At 33.2% G+C, this 19288-nt stretch overlaps 1 protein-coding gene across 2 annotated transcripts in view; it reads right to left on the bottom strand.

The window, feature by feature from the left end:
* Positions 1-1306: 1306 nt before the first annotated feature.
* Positions 1307-19288, bottom strand: part of LOC124355417 — a 31993-nt gene continuing 14011 nt past the window's right edge. The window contains exons 2-4 of one of the 2 annotated variants that reach the window (XM_046806557.1): positions 4955-5196; positions 3565-3758; positions 1307-2076 (exon numbers count right to left, since the gene is read on the bottom strand). In XM_046806557.1, coding sequence (XP_046662513.1) covers positions 1942-2076; positions 3565-3758; positions 4955-5196 — 571 coding nt within the window. In that variant the 3' untranslated portion in view covers positions 1307-1941. The remainder of the gene's footprint in view (positions 2077-3564; positions 3759-4954; positions 5197-19288) is intronic. The other variant, XM_046806558.1, reaches the window with a different exon arrangement.

Genomic DNA, 19288 nt, shown 5'->3' with positions numbered 1-19288 from the left:
ACTTTGTTAGGTATTTTGGTACTTTATGACGTTTGATTCTCTCTTTCATGAAATTAGCATGGGTAACGGACATTTATAATTGACAAATGAGCAAATAAAATGAATACTGATGAATGTAAAACAAAAAAGCTATGCGTTAGAAGAGATTTTTAACGTGTTACCAGAACTCATACACATAATTAAATTTATGTTCACCTCTGTTGCCTAAAGCATAAAAAAGAGATGATAAAAAAGTGTTTGATGCTTTGCCTGATGGCTTCAATATAGCGAAATTTCAAGATAATTACATTAGTAATGCGATCTTTATATAGAAAAAATTGGAAGTGGTTTGAGGACCATGATACTGCTAAACATCAAAGTATCGTAGAAACTACTCTTGGAAAGAGCAAAACCACCACTGCTGCAGCTGAAATGGAATTTCTGCATCGAAATAGTGATGCAACAGCATTTACCACTTCTGGGACAACAGTGATACCACAACATCGTCATCAGCATCATTTCATTAAAATTACGATTTCTTGAAGCAGGATCTAGGTGTCTGATAGCACCGAGTTCTTATCGGAGTTGGTGGTAAGAATGAATTATGATGGTCATCTGCCATTGATTCACATCTTCGTACGCTAAAATCAGCGCTTCTAACCACAGTGCTGAAAAACCTCACAGAAAATATGTATTAAACTTCCTGCATAGGTTCTGATTGTGAAGTATTTTCAACAGTAAAACTACTTTAGTTTTGCTGTTTAGAAAAAAAAAACAAATACATTTCTGGCACTCCTGGCAGTATTTTCTAGACATTGGGTAGTTAGTTCGTACTCTTATTTTTGTGTCAGCTAGACTTGTTTTATTGACGGACTTAAACATTTAAATATTAATGCAATACAGTCAAGGTCATTCATTACAATATTTACTGTTCTATTGACCCTAGATTCTTCACATTCGAACTCATCTGTACCTCCTTCTTGAAAAAATTCTAGTTAATACTAATTTAATCACTATCTCATTCGAATATACTTAGACATTTAGAATGCTTAAAATTGTCACACAAAATCCATACAGTGTGTGAATACCGATTCTGAAGTCTAAGTGACAACAAGCGTAGTCAGATTCACTTGTATACCTTGGAAGATGTAAAGGATAAAGTTTCAATTGAATAACTGATTTCTTTTAATTTATTTATTTGCTATGGTAAATATAGTAAATGATCTTCTAATATGTAATATTAATACATTAAAAAGTAGTTTAATAGGTATAGTCTAGTTACCACGTACTTATTATTTGAGTCGAACACATATATTATAGTTTTTTGGAATTTGGAATATTCCTGAGAACCAAGTTGTGAAAATGTAATTGAAAAATTGGGCTGAAATCATTTAGTAAACTTTGTTCTGTACATACAGTTTGTAGCTACTTTTAGGCCTGTAATAAATGTATTATTTTCTAGCATTGTTTTCTATTTTTACTTCGTAAGAAGTGCGACGTATTATACATTTTTTCTATATTAATACTCTGAGACTAGAGTCGCCTACATTGTTATGACATTCAAGGGTTACTTACATTTTATAAGGGCCTCTCCGATCTCTTGATACCAGGCAAGAAACATAGTAGTCCACTAGCAATTTGAGGAAGGAATAATAATCACTAGATTGTAAAATATAGTTGGTATTACATGTTAATCTTTGTAAGTTTCTACAATAATTCGCGCATTAATTTTGTTGTAATATTTCCATCGGTTCTCGTTGGCAATTTAAAAAGAATTCTCAATTGATCACAGTATTACAAAGAAATAATACTTCTACTACGTTAGAACAACTAATAATATACAATATAAAATATTTATAACTCATGATACTTATAAATTAATATATTAAATGCACATACAGTGAACATTAGGAAGCATTAAGCACACACTTTAAATTCTAAAGGTTTCAGTCAAGGTCTTAACTAAGCTTGCACTCTATGGCTATCTACACTCAGAGATGTTTCTTCTTCACTGGAAGCATCTTTCTCTAAATCTTGGGTTATACTGCTATTGATGGAATGGTTATCTTCAACCACTTCTTGGCCATTGGGTAATTCCTAAAAACAAATAAAATTATTAATAATATTTAAGATTATTTTCCAATTGATCTGGTAATCATATTGGAGTCCGGGTCTTTTTCGTTTAAGGGCCAGCACAAAAGACCCTAGCTTGCCTATTCAAAACTCAGATCACGCGATGCTTGCCCGCTGCGCAGCGCTTTGCGCTGCTTGCTCTTTAAAAAAAAAAATTAACTCGAGCTTGCAAAGTCCAAGCCCAGATCAACTCACCACGCTTTATTGAACAAGAAAAACCAGACAGAACTAACGCGGGTTTCATTACAGGCAAAAGATAAGCGGAGCGTGTTTATCACTGATAAGATAAGACGAGTTCATACTAGAAGTAGTACCTGGACTACTGCCCTACGAACTAATAACACAAAAAAAAAAACGATTAAATGCACTGTCAGTCAGGTATAGTATGTTTGTAAGGTGCTGGCCCTTAAACGAAAAAGACCCTGGAGTCCTTTATATTTTTAACAGTATCAAAAAAACGTAAAATATAAAAATGCTAAAAATAATGTTGAGGTTTTGAAAGCTATTCAGAATAATCAGTACAATCGACTATAAGCAAAATAAATTAATTCGACAATTTATTGTAGTTATAGAATTGCGTATTTTAATCTACATCCAGATGACAGCTCTCTGCAGTTTCATACGAACCAGAACTAGGAAATACAGTATCTTGAAACAGCTACTGCTAGCGTTTCTACAAGGTTAGCCGAGAGTTCAACCGGAGAGTAACTCAATATAAAAAAAATATACATATTTTGTACTTTTCTGTTGTTTATTATGCATTAAAATATCCTCTTTTAAATGGTATATTACTTTGGTTTTATCTCAGTGGAAAGTTATAGAACAGTATTTTTGTAAACTAAGTAAAAGGTATAGATTATAAAAGGTATAAAACAACGTTTCGAGGATTGGAATCTATCCTCTTCGTCAGGTGGGAGAGGTATTAATAAATACAAAAATAACGAACAGAAAGAAGTAAAGAAGGGAATACAGTGGGATACTGTAGCCTGCTCTACTGTGATGTGTGACTGTTATCATCGTTCTTGTGATTTGTGCTTGGGACTTGCATCCTGTGCAGTGAAAACTCCTGGACTGGGCTCCAAGCAGCTTTTGAGTATGTTTAAACCTTTTTCTTTCTCTTCTTTAATTCTTTCTATTCTTTATTTTTGTATGTATTAATACCTTCCCCACCTGACACTGACCTGACGATTCCAATCCTTGAAACGTTGTGTTATACCTTTTGTAACCTATAACGATGGAAAATGTCCGAAATCCTGTGACTTGGGCATACAAGCAGTGGTTTCATTATTGCAAATAAATAATTAAATTAAACAATATCAACTATTTCTTTAAGGAATAAAAATGACGAAATTAATATTTCAGAAACATAATTATTTGGGGCTAAAGTAGAACGATGGTTTGATTTTCAGTAAATATAAGTTTTGACTTAAAAGTTACGAAGTACAAACTTACGAGACTAGGTGATTTTGTAGACTCAGCCGGGGGAGGGGGTGGCGGTCGCTTTTTGCGGGTTTTGGGGCGAGGTCCGGGAAAACTATGGTCGGGGCTGGTAGGGGATAAATCCTGCGCTGGAGGAGAGACAACAGCATCAGTCCTAAGAGGTAGAGTGAGTCGGCCGTTGGTCTCCGGGGATCTCGGCTCTTCTGCTGTCCACAAATAAGTCATTATGATTTCAGAATTTGCACAGAAATACATGGCATTTACAATTTAGTTTAGTTTATTTATTTCAACATTACACGGAATAGATACAATATTGCACAGTAATGAACTTAAACTAGTGAAAAAAACAAAATTAAAAAACATAAACATTTAATTAAATGCATTTGCAACAATAAGAAGAGAAGGTAATACGCGTATAATAATTAACAAAAATAAAAGTTTAAAATAACAAACATGTAAGGGTGAAGCAGCTATAATTTAGTAAAAACTACTTGATAGGAAAAAGACAGGTAGGAATTAGTGTAACAAATTAACTAAAGAACAGCAAAAGTATTCTAAGAACAAAGATTAATAACAAAAACGGGAAAAAATAAATATAAATCGGGAAACAACAACAATAAACTTAACAAAAACAATAGGTAAAGGACAGTGTTGGATACGTGTCTCACTCTAACAAAAAAGAGAAAAATTTAACAACTAAACGTCGAGGGAAAGAGAAAAAAAATAAACTTAAGGTTTCAGGTGGCGTCTGAGACACTCCCAATTCCATGTTCTTACCCATTATTAAATATTGAACACGGTGTCTGTTGAAATATATACAAGTAAAATAAATAGTAATGTTTAGATAGCACACATTATGTTAAAAACAATAAGCATTAGTAAGAGCTATTTATATGCGAAGCAAATTTTGATACGCAAAGTAAAAACAGTAATAAGCGAACAATTTGTAGGAAACCCATATTAATAAAACAATTAGAACAATACAGATACCTCAATTATATGGACAAAATTAAATCACACAGGTAGTATTATAAATACGTTTTCGTTTTTATTCCTTATTTAGACCAAACACTCTGTAATTCACTACCTGTTAGTGTGCAGTTACTATGTCAAGTAACTGATTATAAAAACATACACGGACAGTATGTTAGTATGTGTCTAACAGGATACATACTATGTTAGTCAGTGAGCATAACATCTAACAGAAATTAATAGAGCGGATGATGCAAACGTATTCACGAGTGGGTGTATAGTTACAGAGTATTTTACTGCATTTACTCATTAAATAAGTTGGTAGAACTGAATTGGTTTTATGCTCTAGCCTGGTAGCCAAAAGATCGAGGAAACAAAAGACCATAATAATTAAATTAATTGGGAAGGGAGAAGATTTCATGAAACCCACCATTAGAATCCACCCTGGTGATCGGAGTGTTGAAGGCCTGTTGCCTTATCTTCTCCTTCAGCTTTGGAGAGATGATCTTGAAGTTAAACTCATCATGGAAGCTGTGACTCCTAGGAGGCAGAACGCTCTCTGAAGACGATTGGCTTAACCGCTTTTTCTTGGAGGCGAACTTCTCCACCGCGGTTTTCAGTATGGACAACCTTCTTACGATCTTGCCCTTGGGTGAGATATTCAAAGCTGCCCTGAAAAGAAAAGATTGGGATAAGTACTCATAACATGAAGGACCTTATTTATGAATTTAAGAATTTTGTTTATGCCATGAAATGAAAAGATTAAAAGTGACATTACTCAGGTAGGAAGATACATTTCTCTCTGCTGCTCCACAGCCAATGTGAGTGAACTGAAGTGGATGTCAATGTGTTTAGCCAAACCTAACTGGCTGAGCACTTGACTGCACAAGTAGTCACAATGAACGAGTATGAAGAGACAAGTGGCTAACTAGACTTCCATTCACTCATGTTTCCTTGCACCTTGCGAAGGAGTGTTATTTCACTGTATTTATTTAGTCACTATGTAGTGTCAGAGTCTAACAGTAATCAATATTTGGATTAATATTTCAACCCCTATGCATAGTATTTCTAATTCCAGGTAAAACCTGTTGGGAGCGCTTTCTAGGAGGTAAACTTGTAGAAAGGTAATATGTAATTCTATGTGCTCCTCATAAAATTGGTTTTAAAGTTTAATCTCAAATTGTGCAATATCTGTTCGTTAAAGCCAAGATACTACATATATTTTTTTATACTTTAGTGCCCTTAATACGATTTTAAGAATTAAATGTGCACTTTTTTGATTGTGCACTAAGTAAACTTGCAAAACAACCTTAAAAGGGGCGTCTCAGGGGTTTAACAGTCCGAATCAAAATCTGTACCTAAAAAACTAACTGAACTATTAAAACATTTTTCGTTAATTGTTTTGGATGCTGTGGAGGAAAAACAAATTTAAAGGTTAACTTTGAAGAGGTATACATTATAATCAGTTATTGGTAACTAATATTCCCGAGAATAATTTCGACCAGTATTTGAGGAGTCTGATGCATTCCGAGTAAGCTTCCTACAAAAGTTTGAAAATATGTTTAATAAACATACAGAAGAAAAACAAAAATAATTTTATTTCAGGTTTTACCGAAAACAATCATTGTACACAAATATTGAACACCAACAAGGAGTTGATTCTGTTACATATTTAAACAAACGCCCCAAAAATACACTTCCATCGTCAAATTTTCTTTTAAATTTAAAACTTTAATTTTAACTATGGATTTCTTCAGGTTTAAAAAAACTGTTGTCAGCAAAAGTTATTTTTAAACCTGAAACAGCAAAAAGGGACAGCCATGGGGACAAGGATGGCTCCTTATTATGCTAATTTTGTCATGGACAAGTTTGAAGATGATTTTCTAGAACAATAACCATATAAACTCATATTTTGGAAACGTTAAATTGATGGTCTTCATGATATGGACATATAGTAATGAACATTTACTAACATTTGTATAATCACTGAACACTTTCTGCAACCTAAAGTTTACGTGGAGATATCTGATTCAATTGTGAGTTTTCTGGATATAGATATTTTTATTGAAAATCAGAAGGTGAAAACTAAAATCAATATAAAAACATGAACACATTTAAATACCTATATTATGACAGTTGTCATCCGTTCCATGCCAAAAAAGCCATTCCAAAGAGTTTAACAAAAACACCCCAAAATGTATGCAGTGAAAATATCACTTAGGAAATTAAGTTGATAATTTGTTATCAGAGTTTTCTAAAAGGGGGTATCCTCGCAAACTTCTAAACAACAAACTGAACACTAAATCACTATCAATTGGAGCAAATAAAACTAAATTTGACAATAATGATTCAAAGTTTTTAACAAAATACCACCCAGGAATTTATAAAATTAACAATATTCTTCGAGTAGCACACAGTTTATTGGACAGCTCTGATTCAAGTAACAAAGAATAAGATTTAGAAAACCACCAGTTTTTAAAGAAATTTCAGTACACACAAAATTACCTAAGCACAAAGAACAAGAAAGCGTAGTTATAGTCTCGGCTCTCTAACCGAGAGATCACGGGTTCGAATCCCGGGGAGGTCCAAAAATTTCATAATAACAAAAACCAGTGTACTTCGAAGCGGCATAGCCGACACTGAGGCTTAAATGAGATAAAAAAAGAAAAAGAGGAAAGCGTAACAGTTGGATCACATCCTTGCAATAAACCCAGGTGTTTAGTATGCAACATATGCTCTACTTCAAACACGAACAAGTAAAAGTAGTTCTACTACAAAAACGCACAGCATATTTGAAAAGTTATCCCGTGAAAAATAAAATATTGTTTATAAAATTCAATGCGTCATACCCTAAAGATTGCATTGGCTCAATAACAAAGTCTCTTAGAACAAGGATGACAGGGCAAAGGTATGCATATAAATATAAAAAGACAGAGTAACCTATAGTGGCACATGGCTTTAAACAATTTAAATTTCGGAGAAACATATTCAGTGAATACAATAAGCCTAAGTAGCATGGCACAAGCCATCAGCTCGTCACCAAATCAAAATTTCCAAATGGACTAAGTTTAAGGCGACTTACTCAACAAATTTAATTTATAAAATCAGATCGCATGCTTATGGTTCTACCTCATTCATTCTTTATTTTGATTTTCCGTGTTGATGTTCTATGTTTATTGTGTTCTTATAGCTCTATTTATAATATTTTGTTTAATTTTCTGTAGACAGTTTAAGCTGAATATAGAAATTGTTTATTGATATTTTACGTAGAAAAGGAACATTCGGAGGATTAGTTAGATCGATGTACTAGTATTTTTCCATAGGTCGATTATTTAATATTAGTACCTGCTCATTTATAGGAGTGCCATGAGGATTATTAAGTCAGTGTTTGTTACACAACCACCCGACAATCAGCTGATAAGATAAGAGCTGTCCTATCACAGCTGCAAATCGATTTGCCAGAAATACCACAAACTCCGTTGTGCTCTGGCTTCGTATGCATGAAATGAATACTAATTCTGGAGAGTTTCTCTTTACCGATCAATTTATCCACTGATTGTTCACATATCTTCTGATGAAATTTCGATTTGAAATTGCTCACATATAATTTTTACAAAGTATGTTTCCTCATGTTTTGGATACTAACCCAGCCTGTAATTATTTAAGTCAATGATTATTTACTTTAATGTTAATTTATACACTATTTCTGAGGTCCCCTTGATGTCTAGAAGATGTGTTAGCAGTGGGGCACCCTACAATTTTCTATGGGGGTTTCTGGAACACCGGGGAGTCAGAGGTATGACAAATTCCACAAATTAGTGGATCTTCCCCGCAAACTTGTTGAAATATTAAGTCCGAAAATCGCTATTTTATAGAACTTCTGAACTAATAAATGAAGGGCAAAGATCAGGTCAGAGTGTATAAAGTTTACAGTAACACCACCACGCTACCACCAATCACCAGGAAGCTTATACAGGGATAATTAGAATTTTCTTCAACAAATACAGTTTATATTAAAACCAACTAACCTGTGAAGGAAACATGATTTTCCGGACATTTGCAATCGTTCAGTGATATAAAAAATTAGTAACACTGCGTTTCGAGATCTGCAAACTGATCTCTTCTTCAGGTAAATAACTAATCTAACAAATTACAAACTAGGTTAAAATAAACAAATCAAGCCAGAGCGTTGTGACAGGCGTAACTAAGGAATCACAAACATGTTGAGGGTCAACTTCACTAACCCTAAAACATGCACTTAATAAAAAACAAAACACAACATTAATTGTTAACACTGAACTACAGAATACAAGTCAAAATATGTCTGCATTCGTCGACCAACCACCTCAGTCATAAGTGGTAACCTAGTTTGCAATTATGTGTCATTATGTATCATTGAACAATGGAAAATGTCCGGAAAAATTCTGTTTCCTTCACAATCCTTTCATAGTAAAAAATTAAATTCTAACTAACTTATTAGTATACCAAAACTAAATTTAATATTAACAAAATATCGAACAAAATACTTAAGTTCAAAGAAAAAATCAATATCAAAGCTAAACCTTGATACCAACTCTCGGTTACAAAAGTATAGACGTTCAAGTTTGAAAGTTGACCACCTAATATCTAATAGAGCTAAAAGAACGAGAGTTATGTTAAAATTTAGCTTGTTTGTTTTTGTGTTTCGACATATAAAACCGTTCACAAACAATAACTTCCAGTTTTTATACAGATAACAACGAGAAATACTCATGTTTGGCGCTTTCAACAAAACAATAACTTTGAAAAATCATAACTCGGAGAATTGGGGATCCGATTAATGATCATAAAATAAATGTTTTCTTGTATAAGCATTTTATTTTAAAATGCTTATGCAAGTTAGATAGAAGTGTACTGAAATTGAGTATGTAGTTTATAATAGTATGAAAATAAAGTTGCTACTAAATTGCCGAATTAAATTTTTGGCATTAGTCACGTTATGGAGCTCTTAGTCATTATCTTGAACGTGTAATTTTGCAAACCAATAGTTAAAACGTTTAGTTTTTAACACAGATTAAATTGAGAAGGTTTTTTTAATTTACCGTAACCGGCAACTGCTCTTTTTAACGCGCTAATCGCGTAGTGACAAAGATAGACAACAAGCTAACACAGTACAGAACTGCTCAGAGGTTAGCAACTCACTCACTACTGTGACAACTGATCAGGTCGGGAATACTGTAACAGATACTTTGTACCGGATATCGTCTGTCCGTGAAACTAAAGTACCCGGTACAGGTTACAATTCCAGGTAATGTTACGATACAGATAGTGTACACGATTACCGCCGTTCCAGGAAAGTACTCGGACTCGTTTAGCAGTAACAATAACTGGAACTGTAACTACTCTGTTACAGTTACCATTTTAGGATTACTTTGTAACACAGTTTTAAATCGATACGAGTACAGGTAGAAACGATTAGAAATAATATAAGTTCTAACCTCTCTTTTGTAGTTTCTTCGTGACCATAAAATTCATAAAAATAATTTCGAGCAAACTTGAATTATTATATGAGCAGTGCTGTGTATTTCGTAAGTTAAAATAGTTATCAAGTTTAAATTTAAATATTTGACTATGATTGATTTCAATTCGAAACATTTTTAGTCGAATAGAATATTAGAAGTTTCATTATTTTGAAATTAAATGTTTTTTTTTTTTTGGGGGGGGGGCAGGTCCCGTTCGTCCCCCCGTCGGTGAACTCCTGTTGTTAGCATGCAATGTATAAAATAAGAGTAGTTAAAAATACCGATCAACTTGCTGATAAATTTACGTTTTCAATTTTTTATATTTAGACAAAGATTTTCATCAACGTAAGAAAGTTTTATTTAAAAAACAAAACTTTGTTTTACTTTATAAATTTTGGCATATCAATAGTGACATTTGTTTATAAAGTTTAAAAAGATTTAGTATTCTCTTTTATCTATTTATAAGTGTGGTTTTAAGATTGTTTCCAAACTTTATTATCTAAAACTTTCAAAATTAACTTCAACTATATCCAGAACCCTTATACGTCTGTTTACGGTTTAAACCTAATATCCCTGTTTTAAGAGTCCAAAATAAATGGACTGTTATGAATAAACAAGTGTGACAACTAAACCAAACCAAGCTTGAAACACTAATTTCTTAATCGTGAAATTTACAAGAAATTCTTTCACAAAAATACAATTGAACTTATCGTATCCTCTCAAACATCAAATATAGTAATCAATAGGTTTAGATATCAGTTGTGGTGTTGTCATTACTGAACACATTTCGCATATTGCAACACAAAAATCTCGAGTATGTTATTCTTGGAATGAAAAGATAAACATTCTAATCTGGGCGTTGTTTAACTCTAACTCTATAATTATTTGATCCGTTGATAATTTTATTGTTGTATCCTTTACATTGCTAAATTTTTCAGTATTTTATTTACAGATTTTAAAAAGATTTTAACTCATATGTAGTTTTACTTTTATGTTGTACACTAGCAGTTACCCACGGCTTCCCACGCAATTTCGTAGGGTTTCCACCCTTATGAGCACTTCTGGTTCGAGTGAATTATATTTCCGACACCAATTTTGATTTTGCCTTGTTACCAGGATCGAAAAAATACGTAAACAAGTTTATAATTATGGCCATTGTAAGTTACTTTGTTCTTAGTTTGTTTTATTCCATAGTTAATTTTGTTTTGTTTCCCGATCAAGAAAATATATAACACATATCAGAGATGCCTACTTCTGCCTAGTTCTGTTAGAACTAAGGAGGGGTTTATTTCAATCTTTAAATTTATAGTAAAAGTTTTAAAATGTTTTATAACATTTAGAGCTGGAATTGGTACATTAGTTCAAACGAACAGTTCAGCAATTTTTTTCTAGAATAGTGCTTGTCGACTGCTTCAAAGGGAGTCTTCAGATACCAATTATGACAATTTTATGTTTTAAGACATTTATATGGTACAAACCTAATCGCTGAGGTCTAAAATGGCGTCGATTACATTTGACAGGCTCTTTGAATTAATATTACACAACAATATTACAAGTCCACGTAAAATTTCTGTACAATCGATTCAGTAGTTTACAAAACAAACAAAGGTACTTTCACATTAAAAATATTAGGATTAAAAAGTTGTAAACCTTCATTCCGATAATCTATCCTATTATTTCAGGTAGGTCCTAAGTTTGTGGGTTTGAGAATGTGTGCTCAATTCTGGTTTCAAACCGGATCCCTGTCCTCGATAAGCTGATACGCTGGCTATTGAGTAGTCAGAACTGATCAGTGTGTTAGATGAGACACTCGGTAAATTTGCCATTTATATAAAGGATGTAAGTTGCACCCAAATGACGGTTGCACAGTAGAAATAGTGTGCGGCTGTGTTAAATCATTAGTTTAAAATTATAAATAGTTTTATAATCTTCATATAAATACCATGGACTTTAATAAGTGTAAAACGTAATTTGTTTGTTATTGTCATTTTACAACAGAATGAATTTTTTACGTAGTTTGTAAAGTATTTAATTACGGTTTGTATTGTTTGACGTTATTGTTTGTATAACATGAAATATCCTCTTATAAAGTGTTGCCGTGCACGAACAAAGATGTTTCTTAATAAAGAATTTGAGAGATTGTAATAAGGTTATATCAACACAGTTGTGGTAATAAAAGTAATTGTTAGTCTGTTATACGTAAAATATGATATATAAAAAACAGCTCGCAAAGAAACCTGCGCAGAAGCAAATATCTGAGCAGGCACGCGCAGGAGAGGCCCCTCCAGGGGTTGAAAGTGGGACAAGCATCTTATCGTCTCTGTTATCAGCTGTATGGATTGTATCTCGCTCGCGCCATTTTGTTTACACTGCAGCTATTTACCTATTCTATAAGTATATTGTATTTTTTGTTTGTATGCCTATACAAGCATAAAATATTAATTGAACAGACTAATGTAACCATAAACGTATCCAGGGAGCTTGCATTTTGGTGTGAGGTTAGCCGCTAAGGGGCAGCGACTAGGTCAGGGGATAGAACAAGCGGGCGAGTGCCGAGCAGTGGTGGGGATAGTGGGAGAGGGCGGCATCACAGCGGCGGAGGGGTATTTACTCCACCCTGCGTGAACTAAAATCGCCCAGTGTCTTTTTGTAAGTGGTCCTATAACCAGCGAAATGTCATAGTTAATGAATTACATCGAAAACTCCCTACTAGTTAGAGTAATAAGGTGTTGGAGTAGTAGTAATACCGTGTTGGATGAGTAGTAATAGGCACATTTGTGTAAAGTCGGTACATTGTTGTTTGTTACGTCCACGTCGTCAGCAAGCGGCGCTATAAACCCAAGTACGACTGCAATGTGGACATTTAAGTACGGTGTAAAAGAACATGGCGATGTTGTGGTTTGTGTAGTTTATTAGACTGTTGACTCATTTCATTTGCAGCAGCATCACAGGGTTTATGTACGTACTGACTTCTTTATGGGTTACCTCAAGGTTAGCCCAAACTTACATATCTATTTTGGTTTCGGACTAAAATGTAATCAGAATTTAGAGCACGGGAATGGTACGTAGCATTCGAATCGTTGGAGTGTACAATCAAAGAACGAGATTAGTCCGTAATTTGAATTAATTAAAGCTAATGACAATTTCCTGAAAGTGATCACCCTGGAGCTTATCCTATTAGTATAGATATAAAAAGGACCATTATTATTTCATATTGTTAAACATAGTCCCTGGTAAGGATCTTTATTTATTTATGTTATAGTTTTGTTGGCATCCTTCTTGAGGTTGAGCTGTTGCGTATGTCCTGTCGTTAGTAACAAAACCAACGTTTGTGGTCTAACTTTCATACTAACTATTCAATTTACAATGTTGCAAAAGTAATTCGTGGCTAGGTAGTATTAAAAAAATACGTTAATTTATTAAATTATATCACAACACTCTGTATTATTCTTATTTGCCTTTAAAATGACTGAAACAATATTTTCCAGAATGGATTCGGTTGCCAGAAGAACGTTACATTACGGGACTTTCATATGCCCATGTCATTAACTTCAGAATAAAAAATAGCATAATCCACAATAATTTTCCTTTATAGTAGTATACTCAAGTATTAAGAACTAATAATACATTATTATTTATTAAAAGTACTTAAAGAGTTCAGTTCAAAGAGTAAGTGCTATATGAATATTTTTTAATAAAATTACGAATGGGCAGTATTAAAGAATCGCTACTTCTTTATCTATTCTTATAAAACACCACATGAAATAGTTTTTGTACAATAGATTAATACTCTTACGAATATTCAATACTATCTTACCAATCCAATTCTAATCAAATTTACAACAGTCTTGTAAAAAATCATTAATAAGTTTAGATACTCATTTTATTAAAGTTTTTAATGTAGTTTAAAAATAAACATCTTATCTAAATGGTTATTCGTAAGTAAAACCAGTAAGTATTAGTAAGTAAAACATTCTAAGTGTTACTTAAATATTATATAAAACATTTTAATTTAATATTTATTTCTATATCGGGTCCTGCGTGTTCTGTACATTGTTTTACAGTCCTGAACTTTTCTCTCGGATTCAAAATTTTGTATAATTTAATTCATTATTTTTAAATATATTATTTTTTTATAAAGAGTACATATAGACAGACGGATGGGAAACTAAGCATCGGAGACCCATGTTCATATGGTGAAATATGTTTGTCTTGACCTGAGCAATAAAGTGGTATACCTTTGTCCAGAAAGTTACGGGACACGCTGTATATGCATTCTAAAGTGGTTTGTTTGTTAACAAGTTTGGAAACTGTAGTATTAGTGTTACGTAGTTTTAAAGGCCCCATTGACAGATTCAAATTACTCGCAATTGAAAAGGTTGAATCCTGAAACCAAATTCCTCAAATATGAGATTCATCTTTTTACATTATAATTATGTTTACTTTTCTTCTTTCTGTTCCTAAACTGTGTAGATTTGAGACATATTCTTCGTTATCACTTGCACACTGAGTATTTTATCATGTAGTTCGTATCATTGTGTTTTCCTGTGAATCCTATTATGTAACGTCAGTTATCTCTGCGATTGGTTTCTCACATCCTTGCAGTTTCACACTTCGCGAGTCCTCAACCTCTCTTGTTGGTGAACTAAACTTCAAAACTGAAATTAATATAACACAGTTAGTTTATATCAACATTTTGAAATTTCTTTGAATAATATTATCATATTATGCAATTTCTTTATGAAAGTGTGTAACGTAAATAAGCACGTGTACTAATTGTTTCCACAAAGAATATTGAATATAAATATTGCAGGAAAAAGGAAAAGTTTTAAGTGATATAAACCAATTTTAGGGGCGGCATACTAATGAAGTAAAAGTAGGGATTTAAGACTATTTCAAAATTCAAAGTTGCCATTAGTCATTAATTAAGAAAGATGTACAAACTTGTAGAATTGTTAGCGGTTAACATAACGTAGTCAATTTATATAAACATTTTGCAATAGTTTTGAAGAATATTATCATATAATGCAATGTCTTTGTGAAAGTACCTTATGTAAATTAAGCATAATTGTTTACAAAAAGAATATTAAATATACAATTTTGTAGAAAAAAGAAACATGTTAAATAATATAAACCAATTATAAGGGCGACATACTACTAAAATAACAAAAGTAGGGATTTAAGACTGTAGATTATAATTTCAAATTTGCAGTTACCATTAGTCAATAATTAAGAAAGATGTACAAACTTCATGAACTTCCAAGTTGACACCGATTGCGGTATTTTTCAAACAGCTGGTTTTCAAACAATTTCACAGTTCAACAGTTAAAACAGCCAATACCGATAAATTTTTAATTTGTGATATCTTTTGAAAGGAAGGTCACAAAATCTCAATCAATCTCAATTTTGTGGGTCTTCTGACACATCACAAAAGTAAATACTTATCAGTATTGGTTAGTGTGTTTTTCAACGTAGTGATTCAATTAAGAATAGCCAATACAGAATACATCTTCAAAATTCTATGATAAAACTTATTGAAGGACAAACGCATCACAATAAAAGAAGAGCACGGAAGGTGACACGTTTAGTATCTTATCGCTCACACATGAGTCACTGAAGGTGTGTGGTGAAATCACATGTACTTGTAAATAGACGCATGATTTCATACCTGAGTACAAACTAGAACAAGAACAGCGTCATAGCGATGTGAAAGTGAAGTGTGTATTACAGTACACGTCATATTGTAACAAGGATGCATACCTGGATGATGTCAATGTAGTGAAATCACCCTCAATTGACTCAAGTTGGGTTTAACAAAGCCTAAGACGAAGCTACGTCAACTTCCAGATTGATATTATATTGCATATATAAAATGGTGAAAATGGATGCGATGTCCCCTCGACGTGTTTCTGTCATAAAAATTGCATTTAGTGTTTCCTGTATTGCTTTGTGATTCCATTTGTTACAATTACGGACTCACTGTAACAGAGCGAATGGTTTGTTGAATCATGCTAATGCCCAATCCATCCTTTTTCTGTTCTTTCAGCTACTGCAACTATGCCATCCCACAGTGTCTAAGGAAACCAAATTGTCGTTCGACAACGTAAAAGATGACTTTCCAGCACTTAATTTCAACGTTTCTTACATGTTTACACAAGGACGGTCTGGTTATCATCAAACAATATTTAATCTCACAACCTAGAGTGTATAAAAAATTGTCCATGACTGCGGGGAAATTTCGGAAAAGAACCAAAACGTGTAACTTTGCTTTTTAGATGAATCTCAGATGAGAACATTGGTTGATGTGAGTAAAAATTAGTACTTGCCTCGTTACGCTGATTTTGAAGCAATTACTTAGTTTCAAGTGAATAAAAATGAAGTGCCACAAAAGGATCGTAAGAGTACTTGCTTCATATTTCACGGACCCCGTAGCATTTGTTTCAGATTCATGTGAAAAAACTTAAGAACTTTCAGTAGCAACTGCTTCATATTTGTGGGGCCTGGGGTAGACCAGACTTCGGATCAATTCATCAACATTAGGGCGCACGTTCATAAAGGTCCACGAGCGCAAGTTTTATTGTGTCTTTGATAAACAGCTTTTATGGTTTGAGGAAGATTTTGTCAGTGTTTTTAACTGCTGAGTTTCTATCTGCAAGTGATAAAACACGACAAGAAGCTTTTATACGAAAAGTGAAAATTTTAACGTGCTCTGATTAATCTAGGATGGTATTTTAATTAGTCCAAGATTTTTGGCAGCTGTTACACTTGGAATTTTACTTTTCAATGAGTTTCAGTAACTAGGTGTTCTGTAAAATGACGAACAAATAGCGTTCTGTCCACACAACTGTTCAAAGTACTATCAGCGCCTACAGCTTCATTACTGGACAAAAAGGTCAAAAGGTGATATTGTGCGCCTTATCGGAGAGTTGAGACGCTTATCTTATCGCGCGACTCGCAAGAAGAGCCTGAAATCCTAAAAGTAGAGTCAATACTACGGTGAAGTAGATGGTAAGGAAGTAATAACTACCATCTGTTCCGGACGGCCTGTAGTGGTAAGTACCTTCATTTCGTCTCAATAAAATGCTATTATTTGGTATTAGTTGCTATGATTATTTACTTCTTTGTTTAGTGTGAACTTTTCAACAAATCGTACATAACATAACCTACAAAATCGTACGTAGGATATTCCAGTACAAAATTGTTTCAATGTTTTTTATGTACAAAAAACTCAATAAGTGTCTTGTTCTCGACGAAACAAACTTGGAAACGTGGAAAATGAAGTCAAGTTTGTTGTTATGTTTGCAAAACAAGGACACAACTACTGATTTATCACCAACTCAAACTCACAAAGGCTGCCCCATGTTTACTGCAGAAAACCGCTATGTCCTGTTGCTACTGGGATCGTTTCTTATAGCGATCTTTTGGATATTGACTTTCTCATATTGAGACAATATCTCAATACATTCATAAACTTAGAAATGCTGGTTCCGTACTAGTTTTCCATTCAGATATACTAGTTAAAAATAAAAAGCGGCTTTCTGAAATAAACTATACTCTTACAAACGGCATGACAGTTTTAAACAAAATTATTTGCAAATTGATGTGTTTTGACAAATTAGTGAATGCTGTTTTTCCACGAAGGGTTGACAATTACCAGTGTATTGGATAATGGTTTCTGATTGGAGAGAGATCTCTGATTTAGCTCGACCTCGGACTTTGACATTTCGGATGATTGTTTGTTTGTGTGCACGTTTCAAACGCAGTTTCGGCCACATCGTTAACCAAGCAATTGATGACCATAAAATTTGAGATAATTGAGATTCATTCTATATTGAATATAACTTCTGAATTAATTCTTTTCCCACCGCTGAAGAAATGTAAAACTTATTTTATCTACGAATAGATGGTAAGAAATAAGAATAGTCGAAGTACAGGAGGAATTACACTCGTCAGATGATAGAAATCCTAGATGACTTTCATCATTATCAACTTGTTACAGATAATTTGAGAATGCTCCACAACAAAGCAAGTGTAGGGCAGTAAAACTGAAAGAATAAACTTAAAGTTTAAAATGTAACTTTACAATGGTGTGTGCTTCACACTTCTACAAACGTCTCGATAATTTCATCTTTATAATCACCTAAGACAATATTATTAGTATCTTGGACAGTTTATTGGAGTTTATGTGTATTTCCACTATAAAGTTATTAAAGTCAACTTCAACCTGAGAATTTAAGTCAAAGCTGTGGAGCACTATTTATAATTTCATCTTCAGTGAACTGCAACAGCGATTTACACTCTTATCTCGCATTAATCTACACTAATGGCAGACAAGTTCCATCTTTAAAAGTTGAGTTAAAGCTTAAACTTATAATTACACTCTTATCACATGTTAATTTACACCGATGCCAAACCAATTCCAACGTGACTAGTCGATTTAAAGTCACAATGTTAAACCTTACTCATCATTTCAGAACATTGAACTGCATCTGCAATTGAAACTCAATCACGTGTTAATTTAGACTAAAGGGAGACGAGTTCTAACATTAAAAGTTGGAACTTGAAACTCAATCATTCGTTAATGAAACGCAACATTAATTTTGACACATAAGTAAAAGCCACACATTCATTATAATTTAGAACTGCATCTGCACTTAAAACTCAATCATGCGTTAATCTACGCAAATGAAACACAAAATTAATTTTAGCAAGTAAAGTTAAAGCCACACGTGCGTTGTCATTTCGAAGTACATCTGTACTTAAAACTCAATCACACGTTAATCTTCGCCAATGAAACACAACATTAATTTTGACACATTCGTTATCACTTTGAACTGCATCTGTACTTGAAACTTAACCATATGTTAATCTACGTGAATGAAACACAATATTAAGTTAAAGCCACACATTCATTATCATTTCGTACTGCATCTGTACTTGAATCCCAATCATGTTGTAACATACGCTAATGAAACACAACATTAATTTTGACACATAAGTTAAAGGCACACATTCATTATCATTTCGTACTGCATCTGTACTTGAATCCCAATCATGTTGTAACATACGCTAATGAAACACAACATTAATTTTGACACATAAGTTAAAGCCACATATTCATTATCATTTCGTACTGCATCTGTACTTGAATCCCAATCATGTTGTAACATACGATAATGAAACACAACATTAATTTTGACACATAAGTTAAAGCCACACATTCATTATCATTTCGAACTGCATATGCACTTGAAACTCAATCA

Source organism: Homalodisca vitripennis, chromosome 2 (genome assembly GCF_021130785.1).
Source record: "Homalodisca vitripennis isolate AUS2020 chromosome 2, UT_GWSS_2.1, whole genome shotgun sequence".
In the NCBI taxonomy this organism is placed as follows: Eukaryota; Metazoa; Arthropoda; class Insecta; order Hemiptera; family Cicadellidae; genus Homalodisca; species Homalodisca vitripennis.
Note: the sequence above shows the minus strand (reverse complement) of the source record. Positions and strands in the feature narration are given on the sequence as shown.